General features: G+C 37.2%; 1 protein-coding gene across 2 annotated transcripts; it reads left to right on the forward strand.

Annotated features, from left to right (window-relative positions):
* The first annotated feature begins 1740 nt into the window (after positions 1–1740).
* On the forward strand, positions 1741–20627 carry fut9a (fucosyltransferase 9a). Of its 2 annotated transcripts, none has more exons than XM_035404336.1 (3): positions 1741–2436; positions 9961–10267; positions 11916–20627. In XM_035404336.1, exon 3 carries the CDS (start codon positions 11924–11926, stop codon positions 12998–13000), a length of 1077 nt encoding a protein of 358 aa, XP_035260227.1. In that variant the 5' UTR covers positions 1741–2436; positions 9961–10267; positions 11916–11923; the 3' UTR covers positions 13001–20627. The 2 variants fall into 2 exon arrangements, with proteins under 2 accessions (XP_035260227.1, XP_035260184.1); XM_035404293.1 differs by having other exon boundaries at positions 9961–10062.
* Positions 20628–21635: the final 1008 nt, after the last annotated feature.

Raw genomic sequence — 21635 nt, forward strand, 5'->3', positions numbered from 1 at the left:
GCCCTGTCAGTCGTAGTCATGGCAGGTTATACCTCCCCATTACTTTTATAACTCACAGATCTTATGTTTTTTAAATGTAATTGGTGTTTAAATTTGATAGCTCTAATATTGAATGATAATACTGACACTGGTTTTACATGTCCTTATACTGTTTTCAAGGAGCCACTATCTGTAAACAGAACATCTTAAAAAAAAAAAAAACTGAATATATTTTTTTTTTTTATAACAGGTAAACACCAGATAAAAAACATGCTTTTTTCTATTCATATTTGTACCTGTCAAGCAAAAACTGCTGCTGGCCTTATGTTATGTTTATGTTTTCAGGCTTTCAAACTAAAATGATGAACCTCTAGCTGGACCATTTTTTTTAACTTTAGGCTAGTAAAAGACACAAATATTCTCCTTTTTCTAAATGCAAACCAATATCCATCCATCCATTATCTATACCTGCTTATCCTGGACAGGGTTGTGGGGGGTGCTGAAGCCTATCCCAGCGTGCATTGGGTGAGAGGCAGGAATAAACCCAGGGCAGATCGTTAATCTATCGCAAGAAACCAATATAGCCAATGATATGCTAGCAGTTGCTTTCTCATATTCTAGGCCATACAGCCTAGCAAGTGCTGTGACCAACCACAAAATGTATCCCCAGACTCGCCCATCAAATCTGTAAGAAAATGATTGTAACTGTGAAGTTAACTGGGTCAACTCCAAAGCAAAGTATTCTAAAACTGATAAAATAACCTTTGACGTATCTACACTTAACACAGCAGAGGTAAATGATTATTATCATTATTATTAGTATTATTATTATTATTATTATGATCAGTGTGAAAATATGAGGAAATATATTAGATTTTTTTATTTTGAATCATAAAATAAACACCTGCCCATTCTTACAACAGATAAGCAATTGTTTCACTACTATTCATAAATAAATAAATATATATATTTTTTGTTTTAACTCTCATAATAATGATCATATAACCGAAGGGAACACTAAGCAATAGTGTTAACTCTCTTTTACAAGCTGTTGTTTACAGTTCTGATCGCTCAATTCAAATTCAGCCCAGAGAAAACGGTTGCCCGGAGTGAACACAAAAAGCCATAAAGTAAATTTCAGTCAGCCCCCATAAACACGCACGCATGCACAGACGCACGTGCACAGACAAACGGGATATTCAAATGTATGTATTTCTTGGTGGTGTTTTTGACAAATAACTAAGATAGCATGAAATGTGTATATTAATGTGTTGCACTGTGAGCACTTTTGGCTAGCCTTCAAAGAGAATGACGTCATGTTCATAACATCTTCACCATGTGTTCCTCACATGGTTGAGGTGTGGGAGAGAAATTATTACCTAAGGCATTTGTTGTCCTGTTTGACAACATTTACGATGGAAATTGCAGCTGAGAGTATAGTGCAGGACCTCACCAATTACACGCACACGCACATATTTGTGCATGCGCAGATATAGCTGCACCTGCTCCGGTAGTCAGTCGCATCTTCCAGCTCTCACATTTTTTTTGCCGAATGCAAAATATTATGTTACAAAGGTGTGCAATCTACATGGTTTCAAACTGGGATTCATTATTCGGCTAGTCCTACATTGGCAGCTACGCTGGGGGTGGAGGGGGTGGGGGTTATTACCACGTTTTTAGACTCCATGACTATCCCTTGCATTTCTTAACAAAACGCCAGTTACCATCACACAGTATTTATTTTTTTTTTTAATGACAGCTTTAAGCAGAGTATTTTGTCCGTGATACTGGCTCAGACTATTGCCAATTCGCTTTAATTGTCAAATTGTTAATCAGCCTAACCAAAATATTTACAGGAATAGCTTGCCATTTGCTACTTCAATCTACTGTAGGCTAGCTCATAAGACACAGTAGCTAAACCCCTTTTATTATTTAAAAAAACAGTGGTCAAATTAACGACGATAAAACGTAAAACCGCGTTTCTGGTCAGTTTGCTGCGTCTTGGTACACCTCCCCCTGGAGCAGCTGCAAGCTTTGTCATAACACAATGATGACAGCGCTGTGGGGGCTAGTGAGGGAATTATTCCACATCGCAGAACACCCTGCACGCGGCGCAACGATGCCTTGGTTCACATCACTTCACTCGAATTAACGTTAGTCACCACCTGCCTGTTTTGCCAGTATAGTTCTATACAGATCTGTGCTATGTGAGCAAAATCGTCACGGCTGCACTTCTTCCTCGACGGCCAATGCAGCGGGACTAGCTATGGGTTCGGAATCTACCGAATCCCGGCCAGATGCGTGCGAAAATTGCCACCACCGCAAGAATTTTATCACTGCTCAGATTGTGCGGTTTTTGGAATGGGATGCCTATCTATATCACGGAGAAACGACTGAAGTCAATATTCTGCCAATATGCGGATCTATTTTAGTTGATGCCAGTCCATCCTGAGGACGGTGAGTATAATTAAATAATTTATGCCACTACACAGTGGCAATACACCGCAGTGTGTTAGCCTACCTGTATTCGGTCATCTAATTGAAACCCCTGTTTATTGTGGGCAAATCAATAGGCCTTTGAGGTGCATTTTCTAACAAGCCGCGATTTATACTGAAACGTCCCTTTATTCCCTTGCGATCTATTCATTATAACCTATAATAAACGTCTCATTTACGTGTGTCTGAACATTTTTAAAGCATCAAAATATATCTGTTTGGGTTGGTGTCCATGACAAACAGGATAATAAGATGTGAAGTGTAATCACAGTAATGAATGTTATTATTTAATTTGATGTTTCAATAGCTTAATTCCAAAATCCAGAAATGTGGGCTATAGCTAATACTAAGACTGCTAGCTAACTCGTCACACTCTAGCGTTAAGGCTCTATTCCAAACATGTAGGCTTGCCTAAACCACGGTCCAAAAATGACCTTCATTGTTACCGCTCAAAATTCATACATTTTAGGATGCCCTACCTCAGCCTACCTCCTTGACCGCTTACCGGTTTTGGATGTATACTTAAGAGGAGTACATGTAGCGAAATGAATTGAATGATGGGGGTTTTAACTATGCGTGTGTACATTCCTGATTATCATTTTTAAATGAAAATAGCTCTGTGTCTATCGATGCAACAATAGCCTACATCCTGCTGTTAGTGGCATTCAACATGTAGTGTTTGTTCTCGTGTTTGTGTGGACAAGTGTCCACATAAAGCCCATCTCAATGAATCTTATCCATTGCGACGGATTGATTAAAAGCCAATATTTCACAAAATATTGTAACGATACTTGTCGTACTACTAATCAACACGTGAATTGCCATAGGGTATTACGTTTTGTTCATCTAAGTAATAACGGGCATAGATTATTTATTTATTTTGGTCCTTATACACATGCCGTAACATTCTGGGTTCTTTGTGCGCGACTCCCTTGCGCTATGCATCGGTCGGTCTGACTCCGGTTAATAACTCTGCAGTTGTTTGTGTTGTATAGCCATCATTGAAGCTATGTTTAAGGTTACGCTATGCAGGAGGACCTTTTGCGCTCTCTGAAAGCTACCCTCGGAGAATTCGATATGATTATACACCTGTATGTCCAATCATAGTGTAGTTCGTAGCTATGTGGAAGTATGTAGCCTACCTCCTAAGAGGTTTTCACTCCATAATTCTCGCGCTCTTGTTACGATACATTTCTGTCGGCCAACTCGGCTACTCGTGACAAACCGTACTGTTTTTACAATATACTTGAAAATGAAAATGACCTCACAGTGAGCTGGCGGTATATGTAAAATTAAATGTTGTGCATGTTCCCGGTGGGCTCACATTTCTAGATGCAAAATGCTTGAGTGACAAAGTTATTTGAGATATGACTCTAATGGGAACAGGTCCTCAGATCCGTAATCGTCACAGAGGTAGGCTCTATAGTACGTGCTTGTGCTTTAGATATCCAGGGCAGTAGGAAACATTTTTTTCCATGCTTGTTTACCGATAAGCTCGAGACCGAGAGTGCACCATTAAACATGAGAAACAAATAATCATTTTTTTTTTTTTTTACTGAAGAACTTCTAGTCATTTTTCACATGGGGACCAAACGGCTGCACAGTGCATCATAGCAGTTTCAGTCTTGCTACTCCACAAAAACAAAAGTGGATAGCCTGCCCATATCAACAGCCGTTGTACTGTTCAAGTTTTTACTTGTCCTGATTTGATTTTGTACAAAACTAATGAAGACTCAGACTTTTGAATTTAGGCATGCATAATAACCAATCACACATGCCCAAATCACTCTTGTGTAGATACACATAATATTTAGGTTATATTGAAATATCCATAACTTTACATTAACAAGAGATATGTGCCTTGTGTGGCTGGTCAGTTTTTGCCTCGGGCCTGAATTAAATCCAAACACAATGTGCTTTGACCTGGAATCTGAGTTGCAATGTTAATTGTGTGTGTGTGTGTGTAGGAATGTGTGCGTGCATGCCTGCATGTATGTGTGCCTGTGTTTTGATCAGACACTTTTAAAAATGGATCACGTAACAAAGTCACCCACAAACTATTATGTACTGCGGCCATTATTCATTTCTTGGTTTCTTAATATATGGTGAATATGCTGTGCCACATCAAATTTGTTTTTAGAGTATATTTTGTTTCCACAAAACTGCACTCAAACATTTACAAACGAATTTATGAAAATATTGTTGCGGGTTATATCTGACCCTAGACCCTGGTTGGTCATTGTGTGTGTATAAAATATGTTGGCTGCTTGTTAATGTGCTAAGGAAACATTTTTTTCTGTTTCCAACCCAATTCTGTGTTTCGTAGAATTGTCAGGCCAACCTTAAAACCATTAATTGTCTTTGTCCATCACTGTGATGGTCCAGTCAAGACAACTGCACACCTGCTGTTAATTGAAATGGCTATAGTTTAAAAGCAAGCCCATGAGAGGGAAAAGATTATGTTATAAGAAGCAGGGATGTGATGTCAGTTGTAATTTTGGGTTTGCTTTAAAATAATAATCATCATCATCATCATCATCATCATCACCATCATCATCATCATCATCATCATCATCATCATCATCATAATAATAATAATAATAACTGCACTGCAACCGGAAACAATGGCCATCTTTTTTCACAGTGATTAAATGTTAAGAGAACATTTTTAAACAGATCGCTCAAGGGATTCCAAGAAATTAACACCCAAATGAAATGAATTCCAAATGTACTGTAAATGCATGAAAACATGAGAGGTGAATGGGGATTCTGTGGAGAAGTAAAGCACTTGCAAACATATTCAATAACTAACAGCCATCTTTGGGGAGACGTGGGCCTCCAATAAGAGGGATTCCTACTGCTGACACGGAGCAGAGGAACTGGCATGAAGTTCCCTCTGTCAACACCTTGCAGGTTTGAAAGGGGGGAGGGGTGTTAAGAGGGATCAGCAGATGGCTGAACATGATGCAGCATATGTGTGTAATGTTTTCTGTTTGCCTACGACAGGAAGGGTCTCCAAAAAGCTGCACTCGGGCATGAGCGATTGAAAATTGAATAACAACAGGAAACTGTAGGCCCAGTTAAAATGGAAATGCACGTACTTCTATTCAGCAAATCATCTCATTAAATAAACCAAAAGAAGGATCAGTACGCTCAACTGACCAGCTAGGTAATTCTTGAAAGAAGATGTACATTTATTTATTTATTTATTTATTTATTTTGAGATTAGGTACTGTATAATCAAAAGTCAGTTATTTTCTTTTCACAGATGAAAGACTTAACAGGGCAAATATTGAAATGTACAAATGAAGTACAATGGATTCTCTGTAGTTGCACAAATATTCCTTCTTTTTTTGACATTTCCCTGTCAATTCCAGTGATTTTACTTTATATTCTTGCATGCATATCTCCTCAAGAAAGCATGTGCATCTATCAGGTGTGGAGCTTTTGAACATATCTCACTTAGTTCCTCAGCTTTGCAAATGTATTTGCAGAGGAGTTTAGCTAGCCCTTTCTTCCTGTGAAATCTTCAAGGAGGCAGAAATTAGCAAGACACTGTCCCACCAGAGATAGGGGTCGATTTATGGTGGTATGGGCTCCTTGGTTTACTGCTGCATTAGACGTGTGTCAGTCCCACAGTCTACCTATTAATGCCAGTGACACAACAATCCAATCAGCACTAGCTTTCTCCTGCAGTACTGTGGCTGTGCAATTAATAGTCACCTGTTCATTGGTGAATGTATCAGACGAGCACATGTGTTCCTCATAGTGGTAACAAGAGAAACACCACCGGAGATTCCAAACTTGGGAGAAAAAGGTGGGGGACAGAGGGAAGGGAAACAAAGCTTGATTATTTTCTGATATTTTAAATGATGTTCCCTTCCCAGTAACTACATCAGAAGCCTTAAATGTTTGTATAGACTGTAAACATGGGTGCAAAAACAAGCATCATCTGACATTCATAAGATTTTTGGTCTGACGGCCACATTGATGACATTCCCATAAAACAGAATCCACACATACAGTGGAAAACAGACAAGTTTAATAAAAAAAAAAAAATACTGATTGAATTTGGCTCCATGTATGCGAAATGTATGTGCTTCACAGCATGCAAGCATTTAATTTAAATGTCTCTAGGACTATTGGTATTTGACAACTTTATGCATTCCACTCCATCGGCAGTTTAAACATTTCTGTACATGTTTTATTCAAATTGCAGTACCTACCAATAATACACCATACTACTATGTATATACTCACCACATATGTAACTATTCTGTTTTTACAGTGTTTAGAAGTCTCACATCTTCAAACCTGCAGTCTCACATCAACAACCATATCAAAAACCATACATCACAAAAATAGCTTAAACAAGAGCTTTATTATTATTCATTAATAATGAAGAGTATTCATTATTATTTTGTATTACCCTGTTTCAGATTTTGTATTAACCTGTTTCAGATTGGTAGTCGAAATCTTTGGACGTCCTCATTTCACAACCACCACCCACCGGACTACAAAGCACATGCTCTAATATTAGCCTGTTTTTAACTAATAAATATATAGGGCTAAACATTTATAGAAATAGGGCTAAACTTTTGTATAGACATTATAAGGGAGGCAAACTGCTTGAATTTGGAACTAAAAGTTTGCCTCCACAATAATGTCTATAATTTCTGAATTTGTCAAAGGAAGACCGCAGAGTGTTTACAGCAGGGACGTCAAAATTTGCAAAGCAATTTGTGTAACCCATTACACAAATAGCTTTACAAATTTTGACTTTCCTGTTGATTTAGGACATCACTCAAAATAATCTGGAGCAGTGGAAGTGCATGAGTCCCATTTTTTAGAATTACTATCAATTATCTCCAAATGTCTTGTGCAGCATAATCCAAGTGTTATGTAACAAAACAATTACAATTTGAGTCCAAAAGGCTAGGGGCACAGCGAGCAGAATTCTCTGGGGTACATGTATGCTTTCAAAATAAGAATTTTTGTGCAGAGTTCTTTTGTTTTGTCATATACTGATGTAAATCTGTGCCATTTAGATATTCTTTGCAAATTTTTAGCTTCAAAACGCGTATACTGCTCTGTATAACCTGTTTGGAGATATTTGATTGTCATTTATTACTGGATTGGGACTGAAAGGGGTCGCCTGCTCTTCCATTTTTCCCACGCTGCGCAGGACTGCCTGCCGCCGTGGGCTATGCGTGGCAAATTGTGGTCACTCACTCACGAACGATCAGAGAGGGATGTTTGGTAGGACGCATGCACAGGTGGTGCTTCGTTTAGTAGGACGCATGCGCAGGTGTATCTCCCAAAATCACCACTTCGAAGGGCCCAAGGCACAGTGCTTGAAGCTAAGCTGTGCTAACTAACTACCTGTGTATGAAAAAAATTGCTTGCCATGGGGATGAGTAAATAATGATAGAGATTTCTTTTGGGATCATTTGAAAGATTCTTTAGTGCATTTTGGAAGATATGTATGTGTGCCCATTTAAACTACATTCCAAAAAGTATGTGGACGCTTGAACTTCACACCCATATATACTTGTTGAACATCATTCCAAAACCATGGGCATTTATTTGTAGTTGGACTTCCCTTTGCTGCTGTAACAGCCTGCAGTCTTCTGGGAAGGCTTTCCAGTAGATTTTGGAGAATGGCTGCGGGGATTCACTTCCATTCAGCTACAACCTCACAACATTAGTGAGGTTGGGCACTGATGTTGGGCATAAAGCCTGGCTCGCAGTTGGCATTCCAATTCATCCCAATGGTGTTTGTTGGGGTAGAGGTCAGAGCTCTGTGCAGGCCAGTCAAGTAATTTCCCACAAAACTCAGCAAACCATTTTTTTATGGATCTTGCTTTGTACACAGGGGCATTGTCATGCTGAACCCGGAACAGACCTTCCCCAAACTGCTCGCACAAAGCGCACTATTCTCTAGAATGTCATTGTATGCTGTATCATTTAGATTTCCCTTCACTGGAACTAAGGGGCATATCCAAAACCATGAAAAACAGCACCAAGCCATTGTTCCTCCTCCATCAAAATTTACAGTTGGCTCTATTTGGGCCAGTACAGTTGGCACTATGCATTCTGCCAAACCGAGATTCGTCCATCAGACTGCCAGATTGTGAAGCGTGATTCATCACTCCAGAGAATGTGTTTCTACTGCTCCAGTCCAATGGCAGTGTGCTTTACACCTCTCCAGCCAATGCATGGCATCGTGCATGGTGATCTTAAGCTTGCTCGGCTATGGAAACCCATTTCATGAAGGTCTTGTCGAACAGTTGTTCTACTGATGTCGTTTCCAGAGGTAGTTTGGAACTCTGTGTGTTGCAACTGAGGACAGATGATTTTTATGTGCTACTGTATATGCTTCAGTACTCAAAGGTCTCGTTCTGTGAGTTTGTGTGGCATGCCGCTTGGTGGCTGAGCTGCTGTTGCTCCTATACGTTTCCACTTCACAATAACAGCACTTGCAGTTGACTGAGGCTGTTCTAGCAGGGTAGAACTGCCAATGTTTGTCAGTGGAGATTGCATGGCTGTATGCTTGATTTTATGCACCTACTAGCATCAGGTGTGTTTGAAATAGACAAAACCACTAATTAGAAGGGGTGTCCATATGCATTTGGAAGTTTAGTATACCTTTTGTTATTGATGAAAAAATATGAACAAAAAGTGATATAATTTTGACTTTAAATGAAGTGGAAATATCTGTAGCCGATGTGAAAAGAGGGTCCAGTACCATTTATGGACAAAAAATCATGGGTTGAAGTTTCCAGTTTCTGCAATGTTACCCACAGACTGTATCCTGGGTCCAGCTGAACTAGTCTTTCCTAATCAACTGAATATTGATGCTTTTTAGCAATGTCTAGGGCAATGACTGCTGAATGTTTGATAAATGATGCACCTATAAAATGTGTACATGTACAATACAGGTAGAATTGCTGGTGTCTGAAAATATAGCATACAGTGTATTCACTGTTCATCACATACACATCCAACAGCAACCATAAGTCTTTGAGATTACTGCAAACCACTTGTGCTGAGTTTAGCTAATGTATCTGAAATCCTATTCCCATCAGGTAAATTTTAATGCATGCTCTCTTTAAGTGGAAGTCCTTTCACTTTTTTTGTTTTTTTAAATTACTGAAATTACTGCATCTCAAACCAACTTCACTTCCTGGCTGTACGTGGCTGAACAAGCATCATCATATCCGATACAACCTAATGACCTATTCTGTCAAAAATAAATGATGACCTCTGAAATAATCTTTTTTATCTCAGCTACAAGTGTGTACTGGGTGAAAGCCAAGCAAATATTCAAGCATCCAAACTCACCCTTATCTCAAAATCAGCCCTTAACCCTATCTGACTTAAACCTGAACTGACAGTGGACTGTAGAAGGTGTGGTGTTTTTTTTTTTTTTCACAAGACAACTGTGTGGTAAGTTGACAAATCTGATTCTTCTCTCTCCTTCAGGGAAGGGAGAGGACCAGGACTGCATTGGCATTACCTAAGGAGACTGCTGAAAATCAACACATTCTTATCAAATGCACTGGAAGACCGTGACCCATTCAACAGGTTTCCTTTTTGTGTCTTATACATTTTAAATGGCCTTTTGTTTTTGAGTTTTCAGTTTATGTTAATCATTGGCAAAAGGGGGGATAAACTTGTCCTCGCAACAGGAATGCAAGATCATTTTTTTTTTTTTTTGCATTTAACATTGCATTTAACATGGAATTAATTTAATATTGCCTGGATTTCAACACCATTCCAAGTATTTCACGTAAGTATCTGCGAACGGACAATTATCCCCATATCATGTATATTTTGTTTTGTGAGCCTTTTCATTTTCATTAGATGACCTTAAAATTTATCCATTTCACAACACTCCTGTCCATAGCAGCATAGTCTCACGACTAGGTTTATCAATTCAACAAATTTCCTGCACCCTAAAATTTGTAATTATCCTACGAATGACTCCTCACATCATGTGACATAGCAAGTTTCTCCAAATCAATACGGAGCAGAATTGAATTGAACCAAGTGAAAGAAAAAAAGGAGATTTTCTTTCCAGTTTGTATTGATTCAGGGAAACAAGTCACGCGATGTGAAGAGTCTGTCATTCGTAGGGTAAGCATGAATTTTCGGGTGCTAAGAAATTCTTTAAATAGATTTCAATGAGTCATGAGACCAGGTTGGAAGCTTCAATGGTTGTAAATACTGAAAATTCAAGATTGTGAGAATAAAGGAAATTAATGATTCATTTAACATAGAATTCAAAGTTCCATCCTATGGATGGATGCCTATGGATCTCATTTTTTCCCAGCTTGGTATTAAGTTAATTAAAGCATTTTAAAAACCTATTCATTCAGTTGATATAAATTCATTTTTGATGATTTTCATTGAAAACATGCATTAATATTCTGAAAAACCCACACTAAAAAAGGGGAAGTTAATTGAAAATGCATTTAAAAATACAGTAATCTCTTTCTTATGAATGAATTGGTAGTCATTAGCATACATTAAGGAGAGAGAAGTACTTGATCAATTTACCATAAATTATAAAGTTAGTTAAAATACAAACTCAATAAATATCAAAACCTGATACTTTTAAATCATATTTTTGTGTACTAAAGATAAATTGCCCCTAATTATATATAAATATATCATATTTATATAACAGGACACATAAATATATCCTTGTATTTGCCTGAACATACAGTATCTGAATAGAAATATTATTTCTAATTGCCTACATGTAATTCACTGTGTTATATGGTTAGAACAGACAGCATTACGGTACTGAGTTGATTACATAAATATGTTTTCACTCAATAAATGTATGGAAATTAATCAGGATTAAATGTATAACATTACTTAAACTTGTCAGGTCTTCATATTACCATCAGAAATGTAAGTCAGAAGTGCATGTGTATAGGGCAAATCCATTGTAATTGGTCACTGTACATGAGTTGCCTTTTCAATGTTTTATTTTTTATGCTTAGGTTGAAAAGCTGTTGCTCTTCACTGTGTGCAAAAAAACAGTGCCTGTAACAGCTGAATTTTTATGAAAGGTTTATGGCTCCTGATAAATATGAATGCAATCAAAAGCTTATATTAAATTCTACAGTGTGGGCAATGCCATTTCCTGTTAAATAAATTACTCTCTCCCCATCTATCCATTTTAAGACAAAAAAGCATCGGTTTGTACTTTGTTTATATGTAAAGACAACCAATTGCCTTTGCACAGGGGAATTGACAAACTAAAATTTGTCTGAATTAACATTAAATTAACTACTAATCACACAGCACACATTTTCATAACTGAATACATTTGATTTGATGTGTTATTAAAAAGCAGAATTAGAAAGCACAGACTTTGTACTGAATACAGTTTTCTTTTTTTGCCTTTTCTTCCATTCCTTTTAAAGGAAAAAGCATGCCATCTGCCTCTTTCCACGGAATTCTACGACCTCTCTTAATCGCCACCTTTTTACTGGGCTGTTTTGTGACTTTGTTTTTAATGTATTTTAAGCCATCTAGTAGCTGGCTATCTGGCCCAGTGGAGTCGGCAACATCCTCACTCAAGGTGAAACACCTGTTTGCGAAAAATGAGCAGAATCAGACCATCATACTAATCTGGCTGTGGCCCTTTGGCCAAACCTACGATCTCAGCGTCTGCAGTTCACTGTTTAACATTGACGGCTGTTACTTGACAGCGGACAGGAACCTCTACAACCAGTCAGACGGTGTGATTATCCACCACCGCGACATCAGCAGCAACCTTTCAAACCTCCCTCCCTTGCAGCGGCCCTCTTTCCAAAAATGGATCTGGATGAACCTTGAATCCCCATCACACTCGTCGCAGTTGCCTGGTCTGGAGAACCTGTTCAATCTGACGCTGAATTACCGTCAGGATGCTGATATCATAGTGCCTTACGGGTCCATAGTTGCAACCCAGAAGGAGGAGGAGTTTGTGGTGCCAAGCAAGAGCAAGCTAATCTGCTGGATCGTCAGCAACTGGAACCCCGAGCACATCCGTGTCAAGTACTACAACGAGCTCTACAAGTACGTGGAGATTCACGCCTATGGGCAAGCTTTCGGGGAATACGTGAACGACCAGAACTTCTTCCCAATCATAGCCAGCTGCAAATTCTATCTGTCCTTCGAGAACTCCATCCACAAAGACTACATTACGGAGAAGCTGTACAACCCGCTGGCTGTGGGCGCAGTGCCGATTGTCCTTGGGCCGTCGAGGCAGAACTACGAGAACTTCGTCCCCGGCGATGCCTTCATCCACGTGGATGATTTCCTCTCCCCGAAAGAGCTGGCTGATTACATATTTTTCCTGGACAAGAACGAAGAGATGTACCTTCGTTACTTTCGCTGGCATAAGCACTTTACTGTAAAGAGATCTTATTTTTGGGCAGAACATACTTGCCTCGCTTGTGATTACATTAAAAGGCACAAGGAGTACAAGGTCTTCAATAACCTTGACAAATGGTACTGGGGTTAAAACAAACTTAACTGCTGTTTGTGAATGACACAATCATTCCTTTGGCAAGTTATGATTACAATTGAAAGGAGAATCCACAGGTTATTAATTGAATGCATGCATCCTTGAAAACAGTATGACCCTTGTTTAATTGTTTTCTATTTTATTTTGTTTTGTGAAGTGATTTGTACAGCAACACTTCTATTGATAAGATATCTACTATTTGGAACTAGCAGTGCAATGCGTGTGACATCATTTGCAATGCATATGACTTCATTTGTTGGATTTCAAATGTTTAGATATTCTACACAGTCATAGTTTAATGTGGCCAAAGACCAGAACCCCTCCCCTTTACACACTGGTGGAACTGTAAACATATCCTTCGGGCTAACCACAATGTACTTCAGTTTCAGTTCTTTCATTTTGCCCGTTGATTTAAGCAAATGCTTCATTACTTCCTTTTTTGTTTTATTCTAGAAACTGCAAAACTCATAGTGGTAAGTAAACATGGGAAAAGTAGCATTTGCTCAAGTTTCCCACTCAAAGTTAAAAATGAAAGGACACTGTGGTAAAATGAAATAGAGGCCAATGGTCTCATTGATATTACAAAGTGAACATCTGCTAGACCTTACAGGTGACATGCAAACAAAGCATTCTTGGGTATGAAAATGAAATGAGATACCTGCAAATCGATTTGTAGCTCAAATCCGACAACACGTTAAGTGATATCAGACTGTAAGGTGTTATTTTAAGCCTTCGGGATCTGTACATCGGTGAGCATGTCATTTTTATTTATTTACTTTTTTTTTTTTTTTTACAAACAAAAGTACAATTATAATTTTACAACATGTCAGAACTGTTGTGTATTTAGATGGGCAGTGAATTTTTAAGTGATCGGGAAAATTGTCTTTCAATCAGTGAAATCTTCATGATAGTAGGTAGCATTGGGTAGTCTTGAAAATCCTTGCTTTTTGTTGTGTAATTGCATAAAGGAAACATAATGTAATAAGCACATGGCTCTAAAAAAATAATGTTATTTTATCTTATTTTCAAATAGACAGTGCTGTTAAACAGACAGTCATTAATGTTATATAGAAGAACAAGATGAGCAAAGTTGGGAAGCATTTTCTAAATAAGAAATATATATTTATTTTAAAAAAGTTAATTTTAAAAAGCACATGTAAGATGAATCAGATATATATCTATGCAGTCTATATTCAAAGGAACTTTGCAAACTGCAAATATACTGTGAGCAAATATACATTTTTTTGGATGGGTGGTGTAAGGTTGGCCAGTGTCTGAGCCATTTTTTTTTTGTTGTTGCAACTAAATGAAAACCTGTCTGGCGATCTGTTAAAATTTATACATTCTCACTCTTGTTTAGTGTAATTCTAATGCCGTCCAGTTTCAATATTTTGTGTTTTGTTTTCTAAATTTGCTCTGTAGATCTGTAGGTTATCCTGTCAACATTGGTTATATTGCATTTTCAGCTGGTGGTTTTAAGCGAGGAGGCCCATCCTTGTAGAGGGCCACGTAGTCAGCAGGGCTACTCGCCCTGGTCCACGAGGGCTGCTTTGCTTGCTGGTTTGAGTTTCATTACTTTTTATGTAGCCAAATTAGCCACCCATTGTGTTGACTGAGCCAATTCAGCTTGCCTCTCTCGTACTTTGAAGAGCGGGATTTATTTCTCTCTTCAGAACAGTTTGGCCTTGATTTGATAAACATTTGTCATTAGTGTTTATTTAAAAATAAGGAGTAAGCGTCTTTATAAGCACACAAAGGAGCATTCATATTGGTGCTCGCAACCAGTGCTTGTAAAGAAGCACTTGCATTTAAACTTCCGGACTTTAACATTCATTTGTATGAAGAGAATACAGAAACTGTCTTTTGACAGAATATTTTCTCAGCATTATCACAAATGTGGGTAAAGGTCCCTGAAGTGGGAGAATCATTTGTGAAATGGCCATGTTAATTAATTGAACACAGGCAAGGATTTCCTCAGAAACCACTCAAATGTCTTCCATGTGTTTGTGTGTAGCCACATTCACCTCAAAAATTATTATATTTTATGTGCAAATATTATGATTAAACTGATACAAAATAACAGTTTTGCTGTTTATCAACATTAGAGAAAGCACATTGTTCATAGTAAAAAATAAAAACGAAATATCTTTTCAAACAATAGTTTTGGTTAAAAGAGGTTAGTTACTTTCTTAGCCATACATTGCACCAGCTTTGAACATATACTACTATGCCTGACACAGGTTTTAGCTTGCAAGGGTGTTGAAGTGTTTTAATTCATTTGGTGGAGAGTATACTTGTTTAGGAATTGGTTAGCACTTAGGATACTGATCCTTTGTTACTGAATATTTCACAAATTACAAATTGAGTGCCACATTAACTTGGTTGATTTCATAAAGATTATTTGTTCAAATTCCACCCGCTCTCCTTTCCCATACTGTATTATGAGATTAGGATATACTAATATTACGATTTTGGTAGAGCAACACTGACTGAGACTTAAGTCTGTGATGTGGAAGCAGCTAGATCAGGAAAAGATAACATATCTGGAGCTGAGCCGGCAGGGGGAACCAAAAAAAATAATAATTTATCAGGTGGGGAGGCAGGACTCTCAGGAGTCTGACCAGTTCTTTTTTAAATCAGCAGTCCCATTGATCCTACTGTGTAGACTACCCATCAAATGCAGATATTAATTTCATACCAGAAATGTATTTTTCCCACTGGATTTATCAATCTCTAGGGCTGCTGGGGACCACCTGGCTGCTGGGGAAGGAATTAGCTACATATTTGCGTATGGGAGACTAGTGAACAACCAACTATTGTCACTGTGAATCGCTATGGATTTGACTTATAAAAATGTTAAATGTTCACATGGCATGATTTCTGTTAACGTTTACTCATTTTTGAGGACAACATTTGCTTTGTATTTTTTATTATTATTATTTTTTTGTGGTGGAGATCTCCATTTGGATTGAGAAGAAGGAGAGTGTTCATCATCAAGGTTGTTGCTCTTTTGTAAAAAAAAATGAAAGAAATCTACAAGAGCAGCCCTGAAGAGATACTGCATTCCATGCTTATGTATTCAAATGTGTGTATGTTATCGAAAAATACAATGGATAATGCAGACTTTATCATCCTATGTTTAATGCTGCAAATGTGCCCATGGATTTAATGCCTTCATCATCAAACTGTAAACTATACCACATGCATAGACTTTTAAACCTTTATTTAAATGGTTTCATATGATAAAATACTTGTAATGATGTAAACCATGCCCTTGTGTAACTTAGATGTGTTTGGATTTAAGATTACATTTGAATTTAGGCTATTCTACATTATATTTGGAAAATAATGTAAAGAAACAAGAGCTATTGTGAGAATTATTTTTTAGGGGGTGGGGTGGGGGGAATTGCTTAAGTAGGCAATATACTTAAAACAATTTGCAAACTTTTTGAAAAAGAACCACTGGCGAACATGTCACCAAACACTTGTCAGTATACTCAATACAAACTCCTTTGTTTTGTCAATTCACGCTACTGTGCCCCGCTCAGGATCATTAACACCTAACTTGATGGAAATTTAAGCACATTTTGTCGTCTTTATAATCTCTATAATATCTTCATAAAGATGAAGATATCCTTGCTTGAGTTGAGCAACTCTTTGTTCAGAAGTATTAGTCTCAAAAATATCCCACTCACGACTGTGTATCTGATAGGTTTGTGATAGAATAATTAAATTGAGTGAAGTTTGACCTAATTTTTTGCCAAACTAAGGATAAATCATTTGAATAGAATGGTAGCCAATTAAAAGATGTTAAAACGACCTATAGAAGATAGGGAAACTAGTTACACTAGGTCGCTAGCTACCTACCTAGCGTTCCTAGTTTCTCCATCTTTTATTTGGCTACCTTTCTGTCCGAACGATTTATCCTTAGTTTGACTAACAAATCAGGTCAAACTTAACTCCTAGAAGGAGGATTTCATTTTTTGATTGCAGTGAACCTGTCGGGTAGGACAGTTACTTACTACCACAGAACATTACAATGATGAAATGAATGGGAAAATAAAGCTGCCCCTGGCCAGTCAACTGTGACGCAACGAACCATTTGATATTTGGATGAACCATTTGCAGACGGGGATGTCTGCGAACTGGTGGGCTGTTTGGGAGCTTGCACACACCACGCTGTACAAACTTAAAATGTTTTTTTCTTTGTCTCTTGTTCGAAAGTGCGTAGTTTTGAACAAAAAGTTGGATTTTGTTCTGAGTATACTACCACATTTAGTGTCGTTGGTTTCCATTATGTCTCTGAAGAGTATCACCCTACCACACATTACAGAGTATCTTTCTATGTAATACTATGAATTCTCCATATAAAGTAGGAATTTGACACATTCTTAAAACATGTTGAAAAGCAACAGTATTTTCACCATTAATTATAGAGCTAATAAGGTAATTATAAGGTAATTAAGTGAAAAATGGAAACTAAAATGAGTGTTTTTGTTCATGATAAGTACTGCTGCGTTTTCTGTATCAATTGCTCTGTTAAACCCTGAGGACATGTAGTAGATGCAAATGAGATTGCAGATGTATTTTACTTTTTTAATACTTTTGTGTTTATACTGGTTTATCTTTTTTGCTGCATTATTATCAATTGAACCAAATTTCAATGAATCGTTCCATTGTAAGGCCAAGGAAAATAACAAAGTGCTTCTATTATGGCATGCACAGAAGGTAGTGGCCTACTTTCATCATTCTTTAATCTTGAATATATTGATGGAAAAGGAAACATTGCCCCAGATTCATTCAACTGGATTGCGCTTTGTTCTTAATTCTGAGAAATTGAGCAATTTAATGTTAGATACTAACATATAATCTTGAATGGAACTGCCACTGAAATGAAAGGAAAACTATTCGTATATTTGGTATGTGATTTAAGAACCAACCACGTTATTGTTTGAATGAATTAGACATGTACCCATACAATTGGCATATTTGTATTGGTGTTCATCATTGAGCATGAATTTAAAAGCTTTAAAGAGTTTTCCAGTGGATTTGTTTTTAATCAGATCAAATCAAATTGTGTCTGGTGTAGCACTCCTAGCAGCATAACTGTCTCTGGAGTAAATAACAAATGGAATTTCATGTAATAAATTCAAGTAATAGCAAATGGGACAATTAATCAGAGACATCCAAAAAGAACAATTATAAATAGTGAATTGTTTCATGGAAATGTTATGCAGACTGTTTTCTTAGCTAATTTCACAGTTATACTGTTCTGAGAAGGAATGTAAGCAGGGGTCACCAGCCCTTGAGAGCCATAATATCAGCTGGTTGTTGTTTCTATCTTGAAAATCAGCAAACCGTTTGCAACCGAGAAACCAGATGAATTAACAATCTAAATGACTGCTTTAATTGATCTAGTACATTCTGATTAATACCAAAAACCCAGAAAACACTGAATGTTTTCCTAATGTTCCTGAAATGTTTTATCAATGTTATAACATTGCCGCTACGTGGCAGCAACATTGTGAGAATGTTTTGTATTAGCTGACCACCTTCCCTATGACTGTCCAGTACCAGTGTTGGGGGACCCCTGTTGTAAAATGTTCCAAGGAAAAATCTGCCTAATGAGTTCCAACCTGCCATGAACTGTAAATTATTTTTAAATTATTTTTCAGAGGACCACTTAAATTGTGCACGTAACGTTCTCGCGGTTATTTTACATTTCCTTCAGTTGTAATCTTGTAATATCTGTACATAATCTGCTGTAAATAGTGTCGGTAAATATGTCAGTTTGGTGCAAATCACTGTAAAGACAGACTGCAGTGTTTTTATTTTATTTTATATATAATAAATGGGGGTGCGGAGTTGTTTAAGTAAAATGCGAAATGACCTTTTGGCTTTCTCGACAATTAGAGGACCGCAGCATTCAAATGGAAATCAGCTGATGTTTTCTGTCTCTGTGAGAACAGAGAACAACACCGATCAGAAAAGCTGCATAGAAAAAAAACACTGTTTTTGGAGATAATTGAGGTGCCATGCCATCAAAGGTGCTCTTGTGTGAGAAACATGAAAGAGAGGCTCACTGTGGGCAGCTCGGTAACTGGGGAGTTGGTGGTGGGGGGGGATTAAAGACAGTGTTGTAAGATGGACACTTTCTTCAAGTGGGGGGGGGGGGAGGTAGAGGGAGTGATTTTATGAAGAGGAACAAGGGCTGGATTTTGGATTACACCTAATCCCGTTGACGCTATCAAATTGCCGTCTTCTTGTGGGTCCGCGCCAGAGTTACAGTGCTCTGTTTCATTTCAGAATGTGTGTCTTTTTTGTGATGGTGCCTGTGTCCAACTGTGCTATTGTGTGTTGGTGAATCGTCGTCATAGAAGCTCCTAAAATATGAACCTCCCAATTATGTTTCCATTGCACTCACAGTCATACTCTGTATGAAACAGAGGGAGTTTGTGGAGACTGGTAATGTAATACATTTTACAGGTTTATTATTATTATTATTATATTTTGCTGTCTCTCTCACTGTCTCTCTCTGTATCTCATTCATTTCCCCTCTCTCACTCTTTCTATTTCTAACTGTGCCTCTGTATTTTGGTCTCTCTTGGTCTGCCACACCTTACATCTTTCACTTTCTCTTTCTGGCACACAAATAAAATTTCAATGTGCTATTCCAATTTGCATTGGCTATGCACTGTAAAGTATTGCAAAAGCAAAGAGGAAGTTGAAACAAAATGATTGCAAAAGGTTTACAATAACGGTTATAACTAAATAACAAATGCAACATTAATATAAATTGTAAAGATGGGAACTCTGTGACACATTCTCTCATTTCTTTCCTGAGGCCATGAAAATGGGTCATTCTAAAACACCTGCTTATTCTTTCACAAAAGAGTCGAATAGCATGTTATTATTATTCTTTATCCAGTCCATTAAATTCAATGTCCATTGAAAGTGATATTATTTTCACTTGAATGGCACATATTGCTGGTTTTGATTTGTGCAAAAATATACACAACTTGTCTTTCCTTCTTTTTTATGGATAATAATATTCCCATGAAATGGAATCTGCACATTTATTTTGTTTATGAATTTTATTAAGGCTTTGCCTTTTTGCACTTTGATAACAAGGGAGGTGAGATTCGTGTGTTACACCTCCTGCAAATGCAGTAGCATCTAGGGGGAGAAATAACATTTTAATCATTTTAAACATTTTAAAATTTAATAATGATACCAAGTGATTAGCTATATTCCTATTCAGATTTGATTTGAAATGGCAAGAGCAAGCCTCACACAATATTGTCCTTGCATTCAAAGATACAACATGTTTTTTACTTTATTTTGTTTTTTTAAGAGAAGGCCTATTAGTCAGTCTTACAGTATATAGGCCTCTTAGGATAAGGGTGTAAGAATTATATGTAGTGAATAAGACATTGATCCTTGTCTCACTATATAAATTTGTGCAGATAATTGAGTGGTTCCCTGTGTTGCAGGTGATTGGAAAAGGTATAGTGTCAGTAGTACATTTTTTGATTGCCAAATCATTGTGTTTTGCCAAATAATGTGATTGAGTAAAACATGTCTGTTTTTGTCAATAAAGTGTCCGAGAATTACAGACCCCTCATATTTGTTCTCCTTATTTACAGACAAATGTGGAATGTGCGTGATAAATTGCTGCAGTAATTCCGATATGTAAATTTAACTTGGAGAGACCATGGAGAACTTCAATTCTCCTGCAAATTCTTTGCTTGTAGCCTTTTAATGCCATAAGCATTCTATCACAAGATTTTCTTCTAATATTCTTCAGTGATTCAAAAGTCTCCCTGCCTTGTGTTACACTGACACCATCTGTCATTCAAGGTCAATCAATAAGAACTGTATTTTCCCAGAAAGGAAAATGTGATACGGGTACCATTATACTGACAGTACACAAACAGGCAGCCCCATAACTATTGTCACCCTTGATAAAGATTCACAAAAAAGACCATTACTGAGACACACTGGAAATGTGCTTTATTAACGATTCAATTGACTGAACCTCAATAACACATTTTTCAAATTATAAATTTATTTTTTATTTATTAATTTATTTTTATTAATCATTTTCACAATGAATTGCCTTCCTGTAATTAGTGTTTGATGCAGGGCTCATTATCTATGTTGTTCATATTTTATACAGCCTCTGTATAAAGTGTTTAGTAGAGTGAAATTAACTCCAAATGACTGAATTATGCTTTTAACATAATTCAGTCTGATTTTGCGATATTGTAAGTGAATGAGATCTGTTGGAAACTTCTAGTGGAGTCTATGAAAGAATAGAAAACTGTTTATGAGACATCCTTGTTATCACCAGTGTGACATTGTTCAGGAGTGAGATCGAAACCTCCAAACACGTATGTGAATTAATTCTGTTGTATGTTGACCATAACTCACAATACTGTGGTAACAATTCAACTGTATAATAATTACAGTGGTACTGCAAATAACATTTATTATTTAATACAATTTATCTTATTTACAGTGATGTGAAAAATAAGGTATACCATCATTCAATTGTATGGTTTTAAAATTAGGACACAAGTAACACTTCTCTAGTCCTTACCAAGTCCTAACTGTAGATAAATCTAACCTC

This window comes from Anguilla anguilla, chromosome 1, assembly GCF_013347855.1.
Source record: "Anguilla anguilla isolate fAngAng1 chromosome 1, fAngAng1.pri, whole genome shotgun sequence".
NCBI lineage: Eukaryota > Metazoa > Chordata > Actinopteri > Anguilliformes > Anguillidae > Anguilla > Anguilla anguilla.